General features: G+C 41.7%; 3 protein-coding genes across 3 annotated transcripts; 2 read left to right on the forward strand and 1 right to left on the reverse strand.

The window, feature by feature from the left end:
* The first annotated feature begins 251 nt into the window (after positions 1 to 251).
* Positions 252 to 5,068, forward strand: LOC115744343 (probable protein S-acyltransferase 14). Its single transcript, XM_030679462.2, has 7 exons — positions 252 to 568; positions 1,047 to 1,266; positions 1,360 to 1,451; positions 2,846 to 2,969; positions 3,051 to 3,136; positions 3,561 to 3,626; positions 4,491 to 5,068. Exons 1-7 carry the CDS (start codon positions 359 to 361, stop codon positions 4,614 to 4,616), a joined length of 924 nt encoding a protein of 307 aa, XP_030535322.1. The 5' UTR covers positions 252 to 358; the 3' UTR covers positions 4,617 to 5,068.
* A 961-nt stretch (positions 5,069 to 6,029) lies between these two features.
* LOC115744341 (pentatricopeptide repeat-containing protein At2g45350, chloroplastic) lies at positions 6,030 to 8,264 on the forward strand. The gene has a single exon (XM_030679460.2). It carries the CDS (start codon positions 6,126 to 6,128, stop codon positions 8,022 to 8,024), a length of 1,899 nt encoding a protein of 632 aa, XP_030535320.1. The 5' UTR covers positions 6,030 to 6,125; the 3' UTR covers positions 8,025 to 8,264.
* Positions 8,265 to 9,571: 1,307 nt separating this feature from the next.
* LOC115744340 (LRR receptor kinase BAK1) lies at positions 9,572 to 13,429 on the reverse strand. Its single transcript, XM_030679459.2, has 4 exons — positions 12,717 to 13,429; positions 11,645 to 11,905; positions 10,664 to 11,524; positions 9,572 to 10,292 (listed from the first exon to the last, which is right to left on the reverse strand). The coding sequence occupies exons 1-4, from the start codon at positions 13,144 to 13,146 to the stop codon at positions 9,811 to 9,813; spliced, it is 2,034 nt and encodes a 677-aa protein (XP_030535319.1). The 5' UTR covers positions 13,147 to 13,429; the 3' UTR covers positions 9,572 to 9,810.
* Positions 13,430 to 17,502: the final 4,073 nt, after the last annotated feature.

Consider the following 17,502-nt stretch of genomic DNA (forward strand, 5'->3'; position numbering starts at 1 on the left):
TCTATTCTTTGGCAATGACCCTCCATTGTATTTTACGTGACAATTATATCACTTACCACCCACAAAATCTCGTCTCGGCCTACTTGACTTGAAGACCCTCTCTCTCATTCTCTCGCTCTCTCCAGCTCCATGGATTACGAACCCCACACGGAATCCAAAACTGTCTTACCTACACTATGAAATCCCCGAACCCTTGATTTTCCACGAATCCCTCTTGATAATTCACCCAATCTCACGTTCTCCGACCTGAATTTCGTCCCGATCGGCAATCGCTCCGGAACCGAGAGCGGCTGGAGACCGGAACGGGGCAATCGAGCTCCCGAACCGATCCCTTCGCGGCCGGCGCGTCGGCTTTAATATGCACAGATCTGGGGCTGCCATGGCGTGGAACGTGTTCAAGTTCTGCACGGCCCTCCGAGGCCTGGGCTCCATCATGATCCTGCTGGTGCTTGGCGTCGTGGGCGTCACCTACTACGCCGTCGTCGTGGCCAACTACGGTCCTGCTCTGCTCGACGGTGGCGTTGAGTCGTTGACCGCTCTGGTCATCTTGGTTTTGTTCCACGGCCTCGTGAGCTTCCCTAATTCTTTGCGTAGTGATTTGAGGCTGGTTTTTTTGTGGAATTCTCTCTTAATCTGAATGTAGGAAAAGAAAAAAAGGGGAAAAAAGGAAGTCTGACTGAAGTGTGCTTTAAAATTTAAATGCGGAAAGTTCAATGTTTGGTATCTTCAAAATGATTTGTTTATTTGGGTCTTCCCTAGGATTTTTTAGAGTTTGCATTGGTTTATTGTTTGTGGATGTTCTTGGATATAGATATAAGTATCATTCAATGTGTGCAAACAATTATTGTGTCTGCAAGGCAATTAGAAGTTCCTGCTGAAGTTCTTAGTCCTGGACTCTCGAAAAATGAGTACTTTTATGAGGCTCATTTCCTGTTGTTGATCCTGCATGCCATTTTCTTGCTGACGATTACACAAATTTACTAGAGTTTGTCGACTATTGGATTTTTTAAGGAAGCCGGAAGTAATGGAAATTTGACATGATGCAGTTGGTGATGCTGTTGTGGAGTTACTTCTCGGTTGTGTTCACCGACCCGGGTAGTGTTCCGCCTAATTGGAGGCCTAGTATTGATGAGGAGAGAGGGGAGTCTGATCCGCTTACTTTACCTGATTTGAGTGGTTTGCAATCTGATCCATCCAATCAAAGAATCCGTTATTGTCGAAAGTGCAACCATTTCAAGCCACCTCGCTGTCATCATTGTTCTGTTTGTAAGTTCTACTAAACTGTTTTTCATTTCTATTATTGTATGTCTACCTTTTTCCATTCTGGGTTGACAGGTGGCCTGTACTTCCTTGTTTTAGGTGGAAGGTGTATACTCAAAATGGATCATCATTGTGTTTGGGTTGTCAACTGTGTTGGAGCATTGAATTACAAATATTTCCTTCTTTTTTTGGTAAGTTTACACCATTGCCTGATATGTCAAGTTGCATTGTGGTATGTCTGGTTTTAGGTCTTTAAATTATTATGACATGCCACTACTTATGTACTATCTGCCTTAGTCTTACTTTCCATGAATATCTATTCTGAAATGCTACAATAATGTAGTATTCTCACTTGTGCTTTTGGTATGTCTAGAATAACTTATTTTATGCGTGCTGTAGACTTTCTAGGTCCAACACTGAGTTTGAAATGACGGAAAAGTATTACGAAAACCTTAGGGTGTTCTAAAAAACTGAGAATATTAGTTTGGTTTCTGTGCCTTTTCAAGTTCAGGCCTGTTGAATTATTTTATCTTCTCATTTCCGAAGCATTCATTTTCGACCTCTGATTGGGCCTTTCCCTAGTGTGTTTTGCTGCTTTATCTTGACAATCTGGAAGTGCATTTTGAGGTTTAAGTATGAAATGATCTGCAGATATTGAGAGAGAGAGAGAGAGAGAGAGAGAGGGAGATTAGCTTCAAGAGCCACCAATCTGTTATGTTCCAAGAGTGATTCATCTTAATTCCCTTAAAACCTGAAACTTGACTTTAAAATTTAACTGTCCCTCATCTGTTTAGCTTTACTGTAGCTTCTGCAAATCGTGTCTTCTTCAGATTTTGAGAAACTGGCTTCTCTTTTTCATATGTGTTACAAATGAGTGATATCAACACCATCCCCGGCAACAAAAAATTTGTATTTCTGCACTTGCCATCGTGGTCCAGGGGTCATTGCATTTTAGTTTAGCACATCAAGTTTGTTAGGCAGTGTACATGTTTTTCCTCGCCAGGTTTTGCATACCTGTATAAATATCTAACCCCCGCCGCCTCCCACTTTCCCTTCTCCCAAAAGAAATGAAAAGGAAGAAGAAAAAATAATGACAAAAAACAAAGGAACACAGAAATTGTATGATGAAAATAATGACGGTATCATGTATGTAATAGTAGAAAAAAGTGGAATCTGTGTTTGGACAGTTCTGTTCATGATTCTTGCTGATGATATTTTCTCTTGAGATTGTTTCTCCGTGGTTAGCTTCCATCTACGGTTTTTTCCTATTCTGTCCTAGATTCATGAACACTTTGTTGGTTCTGTTGAAGATCTTGTTCCATGTGATGCAATCAATCATGGTTCAGCTATTATTTTTTGTGCTCTAAACAAGTGCCCTTGTTCATGTGCAATATTGTCTATTTTTCTCTCCATCTCACACATATGCTCATAATTTCAGCATGTTTGACATTTGCAGTTATGCTTGGTATTTGACTCTGTGAATATCTTTGATTTATCCCTGCTTTACTCATAAAGATGTTTTGCCAATTTTTTGACTGGACAACGGCTAAGGTTTTAGTTGGTCCTTTTCTGAATTTGAATGCAGTTCTATACCTTCCTTGAGACAAGTGTCGTTACTTTAGCCTTACTTCCATACTTCATAGCATTCTTTACTGAGGGAGAGATACCTGGAACCCCAGGCACTCTTGCGACGACATTTCTATCTTTTGGTAAGGTCAACATAACTGTTTGTGACCTTCACTTGCATCTTGTTTTCCTTGAGTTAATAATGTTTTTGTGTTGGTCAATAGTTTTGAATTTGGCATTCGCATTGAGCGTATTGGGCTTCCTGATCTTGCATATATCTTTGGTTGCTGCTAACACCACCACAATCGAGGTATTACCTTCACTTCTGAATCTAAGCATGTTGTTTGAACGTCAAGTGGTTTGCTCACAACTTTTCCCTTCCTATTTAGTAAATTTTGCATGCGGAGTGATATTATTTTGCCTTAGGAATCTTGGAGATACTTTATGTGCATTATCTGCTGATTATACTTCAAAACAACAAACTTTTTTGTGGCGATCTTAGACAGTCAGTGCTTTTTTGGTTATAGCAAAACACCTCCTCTATGACCTAAAAAAGTGTTCCTGAACTAGCTTCCATAGCTTGATGTGAAATTGAGCAAAGAAGTATCCCTTTTAATGCTAGACATTATTTGCTGAAAGAACTCTGAATATCTGCACAGATGAATTAATGCCAAAGTTGTAGAAGTTTCTTCTTGTTCTTCATTGTTTCCGGTGGTTTCTGCTCTTGTGATCAGGCTTATGAGAAGAAGACCACTCCCAAATGGCGTTATGACCTTGGACGGAAAAGAAATTTCGAGCAGGTAGCATGTTTTGTAATTTCATTGACCATATTCACTTATCTCCTTGAGAAGTCCTAAAATAATCTTTCTTTTAAAAAAATGCGAGGAAACCTTATGTAACGTGAAGTTTAAAATGCTTTTTCACAGTTACTCTTGTTTCCCTTGTCCTAGTCTTAATATGCCAAAAGTATTTCATATGTTTATTGGATTTCCGCAATGATCAGGAGCGCCAAGAACAGTAACGTGATTGAAGGTGGTAATTAAGGGAGAGTAGCATTACGATTGTTCCATATGTGCTAGTTGTTAGTTGATCCGAAAGGTGGTTAACTTAGAATCATATGTGCATCAAAAAGATTGAAGTTCGAAGATTTCATTACATCTACACCAGAACGAAAGACATTTTTGTAAGTGCATGTGGTTGACTCCCCTGCCACAGTGTTGGTTAAATTGCTGTTTATCTTCAAGAGTCTACATTTCTTGTCAAGAAAAAGTACGAGGGAAGAGTACAAAGATCAAGTTTTGGTACTATATAAGTAAGTCCTGTAAACTAGTTGAAGTTGTATTTAATGAATTCACTTTTAGTACGGGGGAAACAATTTTTCCGTCAACATTTCACCCGAGTGTCATGAATGGACAGCACCCTATTCTGTTTTCTCTGATTCTGCATCTCTTCAAAATTTTCATCGTCTGCAGTTGGTGTTGATGGATGACTGCACAATAAAACAAAAAGTGAAGATTACTGAAGTTTTTTTTTTGGTGAAGATTACTGAAGTTGGATTCTAATTTTCTTAACTTTCCCATACTGGTTTCATACATATGCGATCTCCTCAGTTTTGTAGCATTTTACATGAGACCATTAATGATGGATCTCTCTTTGTGCGCTAGGTGTTTGGAACAGATAAATTATACTGGTTCATTCCAGCTTATCTGGAGGAAGATAGGAAGCGAATTCCATCTCTGCATGGTCTTGACTACCCAGTGAGACCCGAATTCGATTCAGAAGCATTCTAGGAACCATCTCACTGTGCATTTTCCGGGAGTATCCAGAAATTTGCCTCGTAAATCTTGGGAGATGGGTCACTTTGACAATTGCGACCTTTCCATTACCAAAGGAGGCTGCTGCTAAATTTTGGCTCCATGGTATGTGTTTCCTGTATTTAGACGAAGAGAGCAAGCAGGAAAGGGGGTCCTTGCCTCACGTGAATCGAGGAGTCATGTCGAGCCGAGCAAGATGGATCGAGCATTTGATTTGTACATAAGGTTGTGTAGATTCGGAAGCTTGCGAGGTAAGGAATCCAGTGCGCAATTTGGTCGATGTCGAGATGTTCCGTTCTGGTGGATTAGAGGGCTGTTGAGTGATGGCTGAGTTGTTTTAAGTGCTACACAAAATTATCTCTGATCTCAATCATATCCATTGTGAAATTTCATTTCCTTTTCTATACCAGCGGGGAATTTCTTTACTTTTCTCTTATTTTTCACTTTTCCATTAAAATCTCAAATTTGAACATTTGATTTACAATATCTTTAATTACGTATGAGCATTTTTATTTTTACAAAAGTTTCAAAGTGTCTTAAAATAGAAGTTAGGATTTTGTCTAAATAAAATGCGAGAAGTGAAAAATCCATTTAAACGGACGTTGGTGTTATGTTAAAAGGTCGTGATCGTCCTGTTATTAGAGAAAAGACTTTATTTAAACAACTCAATGCGTTTGGCGGAGTGTATTCATGCGATAAAGTGTCTTTGTATATAGTAACCTTGAAATCAACACGAAGAGACTTAATGGAGGGATCACGTTATGTTAGCACAATAATTAAGATAATGGGTTAATATCACAGAAAATTTCTAAAGGAACACCACATTTTACTTCAAATTGGAAGTACAAAATCAGGAAGTCTGGGATTTGTCCTAGGTTTCGGTAGATTTGTTGTAAGTGTATCGGTTTAAGGTTTTTTGGTAGATTATCTCGAGATACTAGTTTAAGTCTCGAATTTAAGATGTTTTCGGTGAGACAACCTTGGACTTCTACTTATGGCACGATGTGATCCCCTGGACTTGTGTTTTTGCGACTTTAAGTGATAATTTATGTTTTCTTTTTAATGTGTTTTCGCTTTTCATGTTGCACAAATATTGAAATTTAAGAAGAAATATGTGTGTCACCGCAATTTAAGGCTCTTTGTGACATGAAAATTAATTTGAATATAACGAATTTAAGATTTTTTTTTATTGAGACAACCTTGGACTTTCTACTTATGGAACGACGGATCCTCCGACCTCTATGTTTTGCGACTTAAAGAAATATGTGTCACCTCACCGTGGTAGTATTTATTTTAAAAAATATTTTTTGAATAAATATTTTTTATTGTTCACGAGAATATTTAACCATAAATCAAATATTTAACCAAAAATTAGTGGATAATGGGAGCTCCTGCGTATCGAATAGCTTAGCTCCCCACCATCCCAGCTCGTCTTTGGAAGAACGGAGAGTGTCATTGGAAGCTACGGCGCAGTTAGCGACCGCAATGTTCCTCTTTTCAAACCCGAATCAGCCGTGGAACTCGATACAGCCCACGCTCGCTCACCTCCGGAACTGCAAGACACCCCACGACGTGAACCAAATCCACGCGAGGCTGATCACGACCGGTCTCATCCGTAGCGCTTCCCTCACCTCCAAGCTCATCCTCGTCCTGTGCTCTTCCCCGGACCCTCCGGTAGCCGAGTTTGCTCGCCGCGTCTTCTTCGCCCACCGCGCCTTCTCGCGTCGTGGGAACGGGGAAGACCCTTTTCTTTGGAACGCGATCCTCAAGTCCTACTCCCATGGAGAAGAGCCCGAGAGAGCATTGCCCGTGTTTCGTTTGATGGTCGAGAACGGGATTTTGGGGGACAAGTTCTCGTTCTCTTTGGTCTTCAAAGCGTGTTCGCGGTTGGGTTCGTTGAAGGAAGGGCTGCAGGTTCACGGGCTGTTGAGGAAGCTAGAAATGGCGTCGGATTTGTACTTGCAGAATTGCTTGATGGGGTGGTATTTACGGTGTGGATGTCTGGACGATGCTCGCCATGTGTTTGGTAGAATGGCTGCCCGAGATTCCGTGTCTTACAATTGCATGATAGATGGTTACGTTAAGTGTGGGATGATTGATTCGGCGCGTGAATTGTTCGACTCGATGCCAATCGAGGAGAAGAATCTAATTTCTTGGAACTCCATGTTGAGTGGTTATTCACAATTAGAAGATGGACTTATCCCTGCGCGGAAGCTTTTTGAGGAAATGCCTGAGAGGGACTTGATTTCATGGAACACTATGATTCATGCGTATGTCAGGTGTGGGAAAATGGGAGATGCTCATGGACTGTTTAATGCGATGCCTGAAATGGACGTGGTCACTTGGGCTAATATGATAGATGGCTATGCCAAGATAGGACATGTGGATATTGCGAGAGATTTCTTTTCTGAAATACCCGAAAGAGATGTTGTCGCTTGCAATGCAATGATGGCTGGATACGCTGAAAATGGTCTCCATGCAGAAGCTTTGGAGATTTTCTATTCAATGAAGAGGGAGAGGAATTTGTCGCCTGATATTACCACTTTATTAATTGTACTTTCCGCTATTGCTCAATTAGGACAGCTTAATGAAGGAATTGCAGTGCATCGCTATATCACAGATATCGGTTTCTCGTTACGTGGAAACCTTGGTGTTGCTCTAATAGATATGTACTCAAAATGTGGGTCCATACAGAATGCAAAGTCAGTGTTTGACGTATTGCCTGAAAAAAATGTGGATCACTGGAATGCAATTATAGGTGGATTGGCTATTCATGGTCTAGGAGAATGTGCTTTTGGTATGTTGATGGAGATGGAAAGACTCTCTGTGAAACCAGATGATATCACGTTCATTGGAGTGTTGCACGCGTGCGGCCATTCCGGCTTGGTGAAGGAAGGTCTTATTTGTTTTGAGCTTATGAGAAGAGTTTACAAGATCAATCCAAGAATTAAACACTATGGTTGCATGGTTGACATCCTCTGTCGGGCAGGTTATTTAAATGAGGCAAAGAAATTCATCGAAGAAATGCCTATCGAGCGAAATGACGTTATTCGGAGGACCCTGCTTAGTGCTTGTAAGATTCAAGAGAACTACAATATTGGGCTGTCAGTTGCTAGTTCTCTATTTAGGCAGGCTTCATGCAATTCAACTTCTTATATTCTTCTCTCTCACATGTGTGCGGGTCTTGGCCTGTGGAAGCAGGCTAGAAGTGTTAGAGAAGTAATGAAAGAGAGGAGAATCCCGAAACTTCCGGGATGCAGTTGGATTGAACTCAACGGAATCGTTCATGAGTTTTCTGTGGATGATAGGTCCCATTCCCAAGTTGCGGAGATTTATTCAATATTGGGCAGTCCATTGATTTCCAATTCAGAAGTAACTTGCTAGGAATCAGTTTTTTAGTCAGAATTTCTTTCTCCCACCTGCAAAAATTATGGATCAATTCATCTTCCCGATTTGTGGGAAAGGGAAAGCACCCCAATTTGCTGACAGCCCCTTGGTATCCTTGCTTTTGGGGAGTCTCTTCAATTCAATTGTACATACGTGTTATTAACCCTAGCTATGAAAAGCACACTGTAATTAACATCTCTTTTGAATCGAAATAGCGCACACTTTGTCTTGCGTTTCTTTCTCTGGTGTACGCTATATGAAAAAGGCTGAGCATTTATGAAGGGTTTCTTCATTTGTTGGTTCTGGTTTAGGCGGGGTGAGCTGCTGCCAGATGCAGCCTTCTGCTGGAATTTTGAGATAACTGAGGCTTGAAGAACGACCCTTCATTATGGGTTGTGCAATGCGCAGTATCAGACCCAGCACAAGAGCAATGTCCGGTGTGATTTAGTCTGTCACTCCTCATAATTATCACCTTTCTACGACGAAGCAAATCAAAACTGCCAGAGAATCGCCATATTTTAGTTAATCGTCGATAAACCTGCCTAGTTGGTTTATTGAAGTGAAATCACAGCTTTTTTATCATGGATCCTTTGCCCTGAGAAAATAGAACAGAACCCTCTTACCAAGAATAATACTGCGTTTCTGCGAACATACTTTGAATCATTTTCTTGAAGCACAGATAAGAGAAACCTCTCAAAAGAATTTGAGGAAAAATAGGAGAGGGATGGACACAAAGACTGCTGATTTCCAAAGCACATTGAAAGGCCACAATCAATACCGTAAGTAATTGGCGAGCTGCACGTTTTTGCCAGTGATATGTCAAGAAGGAAAATGACAATCATAAAAGACAGCATCCTGGTCTGGAGGTTTCAGAGTGAAGCTGTTCATATGTGGAATCTACCTTTCCTTACGGAGAGGCGAGCAGTGCAGAGATGGATAACGAAGGACCTTCCCACAATTAGACGATACAATGATTGTGCCGAAAAAAGTTGCATGAAGATTAGTTCTTGATGATGGAATTGAAGAACAAGTTGAAGTCTGTAAATACGCTGGAGTCAATTCAGTGTAAATTTATGGTGTTGCGGGAGAGGAAGAGGTCATGGTAAAGGTCTAAAAACGCAAATCGAGCCGTCAAGCAGCTCCTAAGCAGTTCTTAGTATGTCATTATCGCTGTGCAATCACACTGTAATACACGATTGGCCTGGATGGTAATCATTCCTAATTTGCGCAGAAGGAAAGACCTGAATCTGACAGTTCACTTAAAACCATAACCGTGCAACACGTTTTACCAGACCAACAACATTCTCATCAACATTGCCAGAAAAGGTCTTTGCAATGTCAATCTCCAGCATCCCAGAAAAGATTCAAAATTTCTTCGCCACTGCAGCAGGGCCAGGCAATGGATGAAGACTGAAAGCAACCAAGGTGAGAATTCAATCCCTTTCCAGGGCTCTCCATAATCTAAGTAGGCACTAGATACCAGGCTACCAGCTACAACTTCAAATATGGACTCAAAGCCAACATGAATGCAGTCAACTTAAACAAAATACAACTAACAAAGGCCTGATTCCCCCAATTAAGTGCATCTTAAGGTCCTTCATCTACAATACAACACAGTAGTACACAAGCCACAGTTAAAGCGATGACTAATTAAAGGACAGTGTGGAATGGCATAAATACAAGTCACCTACAGCTTCACCATTCCTGAGACAAGTTAGAAATGAAGCTCAGCTTGCCTCTAATCATCAGAAAAATTGAGGCGACAATTAAGTCCACCTAGGAGTCAAGATCTTTCACTCAATCTACTCAATTCTTGAACAATATTCTCCATAGATGGTCTGCAGTACGGAGATTCCTGGGTGCAACGCGAAGCAAAGGCTGCTAGTTTGGCTGCCTCATGTTCTGAATAATTGCCCTCGAGATTTGGATCCACAAAGTCTTCGAATTTGCAGTTCTCCGCTCCTTGCCACATGCCGGGCGTGATGTTGCTCTTACCCATGATGACTTGGAAGACAAGTTTGCCAAATGCGTACACGTCGCTCTTTTCAGTGAAGCGGCCAGTGGTGGTGTACTCAGGGGCAAGATATCCCATGGCGGCACTGGCTTTGAGCGTGGAGAACACGACATCATCCGCAAGAAGTTTATGAAGGCCGGAATCAGACAGCAAGGGATTGTTCCAGTGGTCAATAAGGACTTTCTCCGCGGATATGTTCTGGTGAACAAGAGCAAGCTTTTTCCCTTTATTTGCATGTACGTATCTGATGCCTGAAATAGGGGACATAACGTAAGCAAAGCCATGAAGCCAAGTCGTTTTAGAACTATCCATGAGTACTTAGGCTAAAACTAAAGAGGTCACCATTTCAGGTAAATTCATTTAGGAGGAAAGGGCATCATTGAGCGGAGAATAGATAAAAGATCTAATGCAGAAGATAATGAAGATACACCTCTTACTGGAGAACTACCCGCTCATGACTGAATCAAATTCATTGCAGCAATGCTTTGATCAAACAAATCTTTCAAAATGCTATGTCTTAGAGAACAGATCATGCCTAGCAATGTGAACATCAAACACATATGCACATGTGATTAATTTACAAGAATGGCAACTAGATGGCAAAAAGAGTTATAGATCCTACCTTCAGCAATGCCATTGATGATGGAAACCCTCGTGGACCATTCAAGCACTTTGTCGCTTCCTTTGTTCACATCGAGATATTGAAGTAAGTTTCCATTTGCAACAAATTCATAGATCAGAAAACATTCACCTCTTCCTTTCGAACAGCAAAAGCCCCTCAACCTAACTAGATTTGTGTGCTTCATTGACGTCAGTAGCTTCAGACCCCTGAGAAACTCGGCTTCATCGGTCCGGCAACTTGTCTTGGCAATGCACTTCACAGCAACAACCGACCCATCTCTCAATATCCCCTTATAAGTGGCAGAGAAATTACTCTTCCCCAGTAAGTTTGTCACGGAGAAGCAGTGAGTCGCACGTTCCACATCTTCCAAGTTGAACATAAAGCTCTCAAATACTTCTTGTGAGAAACCAGTCCCACCTTTAGACAGCGGGTCCCATCCGCTTGAATACTCCAAGCTAATGAGAGGAGAGGCACTTCTTCTGTAAACCTCCTTCACCTGATCAGTACTAAGACGGCTATCCAATGTGTCGAAAGTACTTCCAATTTTCTGCTTCCGCCGACGATAAGTAGAGAAAGCAAAAAGTCCAATGACTGTGAACGCAACAATAGTCCCCATCACCCCAACAACTAAACTGGCTTGCAGACTTTTGGAAGGATTAGAACAGTGAGCTTCACTACAATTTGACAGTACTTTTGCAGACTCCGGAATGTCTTTAGTAGAAATATTTTTTGGTCCGAACGCTTCAGGTCTGTTTGGATTTATAAGGTCGGGCAAACCACAGGTTTCCAAGTCAGTAAAACCATTTCCACACAGTCCGTGGTTGTTTTCATATCGGAAGCCACCATTGAGCCTCTTCAAAGCTGCCATTTCACAATGGAAAAAAAGTTGAAAGGAAATTCCATTTACGCATTTCCAACAAAACAAAGGCCAAAATAACCAGCGCTAAACTGCACTCAGCCAGAGAGGCGATAAAAAATTACCTGGAGGTACATTGCCCGAAAGGCTATTGTTTCTGATGTCCAAAAACTCGAGCAGGGGAACATCAGCCAATCTAGTGGGAATGGAACCAAAAAGATTGTTGAAACTCATGTCCAATCTCGTTAAATTCTCCAAATCCCCCAAGGTCGCAGGAATCGCACCGGCTAGTTGGTTATATTGCAATTCGAGTACACTAAGCCTCTTCAGAGATCCCAGCTGTGTAGGTAGACTCCCTGCCAATTTGTTGTAACACAGCTGCAGAACTGCACAGAGAAACATTTGTTCCCTCAGTCAGGTCATCGTTCTAGAAATAATTCGTTTTATCTCTACTCATCACTTCTCGCGAAACAAAATAAAGCAAATAATTTGTAACCAAAAAGAAAAATGACTTGTGAGATTACATCTGAAGAAACAACTGCATACATACTGCTGTATCTTGCATGATCAGCATTCCTTCTATTCCTTTTTCTAGGTAAAAGGAAACTTATCTTTACGCTATCTACCCAATACTTCAGAGGAACTCTACATATGTTACATACAAAAACAAACCCCATGTAGTTTTCATCACCAAACTTTAACTGAAGAATTCCAATGAGTAACTAGATCAGTCATTAAGATTGATTATGCTACTAAATAGAGGAGAAATCTCTGAGCGAGCCCATGAATCACCAAGATCATAGCATTTTAGGCCAGATTCTAAGGATCATAAGCACATTGACATACAGTCATAGAAAGCTTTCGACTTGTAAACAGGGGAACACAAACACACACACACACACACAAACGAACAGGGGTTCAAACTTTCAACTAAAAAGAATTAAAAATCTAAAGGGTGCTCAAACAAATTAAGTCTTCTCCGGTCAGGAGAAAAAAACATTCTTCTTCAATGAGACCCCACAAAACTCAAAAAAGAAAATTTGTCAAACAAAGGCAAAGTCGTTCGCCCGCCAAACCCAACCCAAAAGAGAAAGGCATTTGTAAATGGAAATTAACAGTCACAAACGACTTCCGCGTTCCTGATACCAAAATTTTTTAAAACCAGAAAAGTAAAATGGAAGGAAAACAAGAACAAACCTTGAAGATTTGACAAGTTGCGAATCTCAGGAGGAATCTCCCCAGAGAAGTTGTTGACGTTAAGATACAGGTCGCTGAGCGAGCTCAACAGCCCAATCTCCTTCGGTATCTCACCACTCAACCCGTTAAAATGCAAGAACAGGCCCGTCAAGCTCGGAAGCCCACCGACTGCCGCCGGTAACCTCCCGGTCAGTCCCTTCCCCTGCAGCGAGATGTTCGCCACGCGGCCTCGCTCGTCGCACGCCACTCCCTCGAAGGACCCGTCGCCGCACGGGTCCAAGCCCAGGGCCCAAGAGGTCAAGACCCGGTCGTCCGGGTCGAGGGACAACTTCATGGCCATGAGCGCGGCGAGCTCGGAAGTGGGTACGGCGAGAGAATGCGGGAGGAGGAGGAGGGCGTGGAGGAGAGAGAAGAGAAGAAGGAGAGGCATGCTTTGTGGGAAAGGAAGAAACCGAAGGAAAGTGAAGGGAAATGCGGGAAAATGCGAAGTTTCCGACGTTTGGGGTCGTCGGGTCGAATGCAAAGAGGAGGAAAAATGGCCGAGAAAGCAAGTAACTTTCTCAGGGATGGCCAGAGAGAGTGAAGAAGAAAAATGTGAGCTTTCTTTGTCTGAAGCGGAGGACTTGTCACTAGTGTGAAGCAAAGAGAGAGAGAGAGAGAGATTCTTTGGGCGTGCTTGGTTGGAGGGGAAGTGCGAGAAAATGGTCGAGAAAAAGTTGCAGGGAAAGTGTTTGAAAAGCTCGAGCTCGGGGAAAGCGAAAGTTGCGGGGAATGTGAGTTTGTGTGCAGACCTGAGGATATCAGATTAGATATAATTATGGGATTACAACACCAACCAATTACTGTCGTTGAACGAGATTGTCGATTTGCATAGTGCCATTTTGATTTGACTGACACCCTTGCAATAATCAAGCTGATCTTTGTCAGCCAGTGCTTTAGGGAAAGTGGATCTTTGTCAGTGTTACTCGAATAGACCGCAGTGTATAGTGTGGGTCTCCCCTATATCTTCCCCAACTATTTCAATTTTTTTCAAAGTTTAAAATCTATCTCAAATGACAAAGCCAGACTAACGTAGCGGTAGCGCAATATTTTGCCCAAAGGCCCACGGAGGCCCTTTAATCCACACTGCGTTCTTTTCGGCTCAAAGCATACAAATTAGTATTACAATCGAGTTGAGTCGAGTTGAGTCGAGACGATGTTAGACTCAAACTTAACTTGACTCATGAACTTGAAACTGAAAACTCAATGAAGGCTGCGTTTGGTTCCATTTGAGGGGAATACAAAGCCATTTTCTCAAGGACCTTTGAGTGAAGGTGTATCTAGTGAAAGCTAGGGTGGTGTCTGGATAACTCATTTTTCAAAGCAACTTTGAAATGAAAAATAGAGGCAGCCATGGGCCAGGGCAGAGAAGACATGGAGGAGTCCTTGTTAGAGCAGGAGTCGCCGACTCGTCGACTATCCTTGTCGGAGCAGGCGTCGCTGGAGCTTCCCGTCCTCTCCTCGGTTGTATCACCCCTCTCTGTTGTCGTTTGAAGCTCATCGCCGTCAAATCCGGTGCCTAGCGACCACCCATGACCTCTCGTCAATCTGTCCTTCAAGTGTCGATCCAATCTCGGCCGCAATGACGGCCAAGCGACCTTCGATCGGCTATAAGCAAATCTGGTCGTTCGAAGCTTGTCGCTCTCGGATCTTGTGCCTCACGACCAACCATGACCTCTCCTAGATTCGGCCCTCATGCGTTGGCCCAACCTCAGTCAAGGTGACGCCGAGATCGCCGACCTCAAGTCGTGCCTCCGAAGTTTTATGGATTCTTGTTTTTTCGTCAAGGCCAAATAGAACAACCAAAGATGTCCAAAGATTCAAACTTTATCCGAAAAACCGTCATGCCTCTAGACGTTGCACGGTAAGGCGGAAGGCAACTCCGGCCACATGACCCCGGGCGATTAACGTCGGTGTTGCGGACCCCTCACCGGCACCATTCAAGTCACACTTCTCTCCCCCACCACTTCCCTAATCTGTTGTAAGGAGAAGATGAACAGTGCATGGGCAAAATTGAAAAATGAAATAAAAAGTGAGGGCAATTTGGGAAGGAAAAAAATTCATTTTATTGTGCGCCCAACCTTTCGAAAATGCTCAATACCCAAGGCAAGTCCCTAGCTGCATTAGGCTTTCAGCTTTGACCCATACTTGCATTTTCCTAGAGTGAGTTGCCAAACACCAAAACTTTTTCTCAAGGTACTTTAGAGGTCCAAAGTACATTGGGAAAGCTGTTCCCAAACACACCCGAAGCTTGACTAAGTACTTTTTTTCTTGCCCAAACTCGTCCCGATACAAATCTAGACATACTCGAGGTCAAATTGATCTAAATAAGTAAAACTAAACACATTTAATGTCTCCAGCAAGATCAAACTCGGCTTAGTTCAAAATAGTCACACTTACCCTTTACGTTTACGTCAAATAGAGTGTTAAAGGTCGATAGTGTAATTACATCGCAGGTAATCAAAGTCATGTATATTTAATACTATCTATCACCGAAATAAATAAATAGAAATATGTTTGTGAAAAATGAGATGCTTGATATAGCTCACGAAGTTGGCTTGATAAACTATCCAGGGTACTTGAACTCGATTCGATCTCAAAAAAGATTGAAACGGTCTAAAGTAGGTGACAAGTCGAGCAAGAGTACCCCATGTGTGGCTTGACCCACCTACACCTCTAACCACAATGGCCAAATGGATCCTGGTTGCTCGTTTTCCCCTCTTTCTTCCGTTTCAAGAAAGATCCAACCTCTCTTTAGATAGAGGGAATGACTTATTGACTTGACCACTAAGAGGCGTTGGGTAGGATACCAATGATTACTAGTGTCTAGGGCTGTCAAAATGAGTCGCAGACCCATATTTTTGACCCACAATTATGTAAGCATGTCGGATATGGACCGCCTTAAAATTAAGATATGAGTAATAAATGGGTTTAAAACAAGAAAACCCAAACAAAATGAGTTTTATTGGGTCTTTTATAAACCCATTTATGACCCTTGCTTTCAAAGCCGCTCTCTCTCAACAGCGTACCCTTACGATCTCTACGCTCGGTTCAAGCAGTTCAGCAATGAATATCTGACCGCGGTAGAACCGGTGGCAGTAGAGCGGCTATGGTGACAATTAATACTCGAAGATGTCATGCACGATCCATCGGACCTCCATGGCCAGGCCATGCAATTACTCTGTCTGGGAAGCCTAAGGCCTGTGATTTGCAAGCTTTTGATCCCATTAGGGGCAGCCATTGGGGACCGTCGTCGTGGGGGGCGCCGTTGTCGTGATCAAACCCCTAGCCTTCTCAAGCCGAAACTTCTTCTATGGCTAGGGTTTTCATTTTATTTTGCAGAATTTATTCATTTCTTGTTCATTTAATTTCGAAGATTTGTTGGGATTCTTTATACGTTTTTCTCATTGGTTTTATGGGTGAGTTTGGGTTAAATCTAGATTGGATTGGATTGTGTATAGGTCATCTAAATGGCTTTGTAAATAAATGGGTCATTGTGAATTAAATAGATAGATTTGGGTCGAACTTATTTATGATCCACCTAAACCCGATCTAATCCGCCCATTTGCAACATCTATTAGTGCTTAACTGTCACTTATCAAGGGTCGACGGCCATTGCCCAACCAAAGGCTCATTATCAATTCACCAAATATATATAAATTGAGAATTTCCCATTTATTCAATCAAGTTTTGTTGTCAGGCTGTTTTCTTTATGGATATTACCATGCTGTTAACATTGCAATTATCCATTACATCCACATTTTCGTGCGAGGGTGTTTCTATTTTAGTGAAGTATTTTCCGGAATGAAAGCTTATTCCAAAGCCAAGGCCAGCAAGACTCGACCTCGTGTGGCTGGCCGCCGACCATCGCCAAGGCCCGGCAACCAGTGGAGCAAAAAGGAAAAACAAAAACAAAAACAATAAAAAGATATAAAACAAGAACTAACTAATAAAATAAATCAAAATTTAAAATTTTGATTTTTTTTTACCGAGATAAAGTCGTGAGATTGAAATCATTTTCCGAATAAGATCAAAATACCAGAAAAATTTTTCGATCAAATGCACCAAACAAAGGAAACTAACTATTTTCCTAAAAAAAGTGATTTTTCGAAAATGATATTTCTTTATTACGAAGCTTTCCTCCAAACAAACGCACCCTTAATCTGTCTTGATATCTATTGTAGGAAAAACTCATCTTTGCCAATCCATTACTAACCACCAATTAATATAGCAGCCATCTTCTTGGCGCAAGTGCCCCTTCCCCCTTGATAAGACGAGTTCCCATCTTCACCGGCTGGTCGCCGGGAGGAAGAAACAAAAATATAATACGAAATAAAAAAATTAATTAAAAATTCGATTTTTTTTTTGTTTTAGATAAAGTCATGAGAATGAAATCATTTTCCAAATAAAATTCAAATGTTAAAAAATATTTTTGGTCACATATCACCAAAGAAAGAAAAACAAACTGTTTTTCTGAAAAATGATCTTTTGAAAATCGTTTCTTTTTTCGTGGAGTTTTTCCCGCAAACAAATGCACCATGAGATTATGTCGAGCGTGCAATGGTTGCCATCACAACTTTTTGGCGGCGATGAAAAGCAATGAGCAAGACGACCATGAGAGGGCAAAACACCCAATAGTGAAATATGTCGCCCGAACCACGTTCAAGGAAACGAACATCCGGCCCGTTGGTCAAGCCTAGTTATGGCTCTTTTGATCGGTTGAGCTATCTTGAGAAGGTATCAAGAC

Source organism: Rhodamnia argentea, chromosome 9 (assembly GCF_020921035.1).
Source record: "Rhodamnia argentea isolate NSW1041297 chromosome 9, ASM2092103v1, whole genome shotgun sequence".
NCBI lineage: Eukaryota > Viridiplantae > Streptophyta > Magnoliopsida > Myrtales > Myrtaceae > Rhodamnia > Rhodamnia argentea.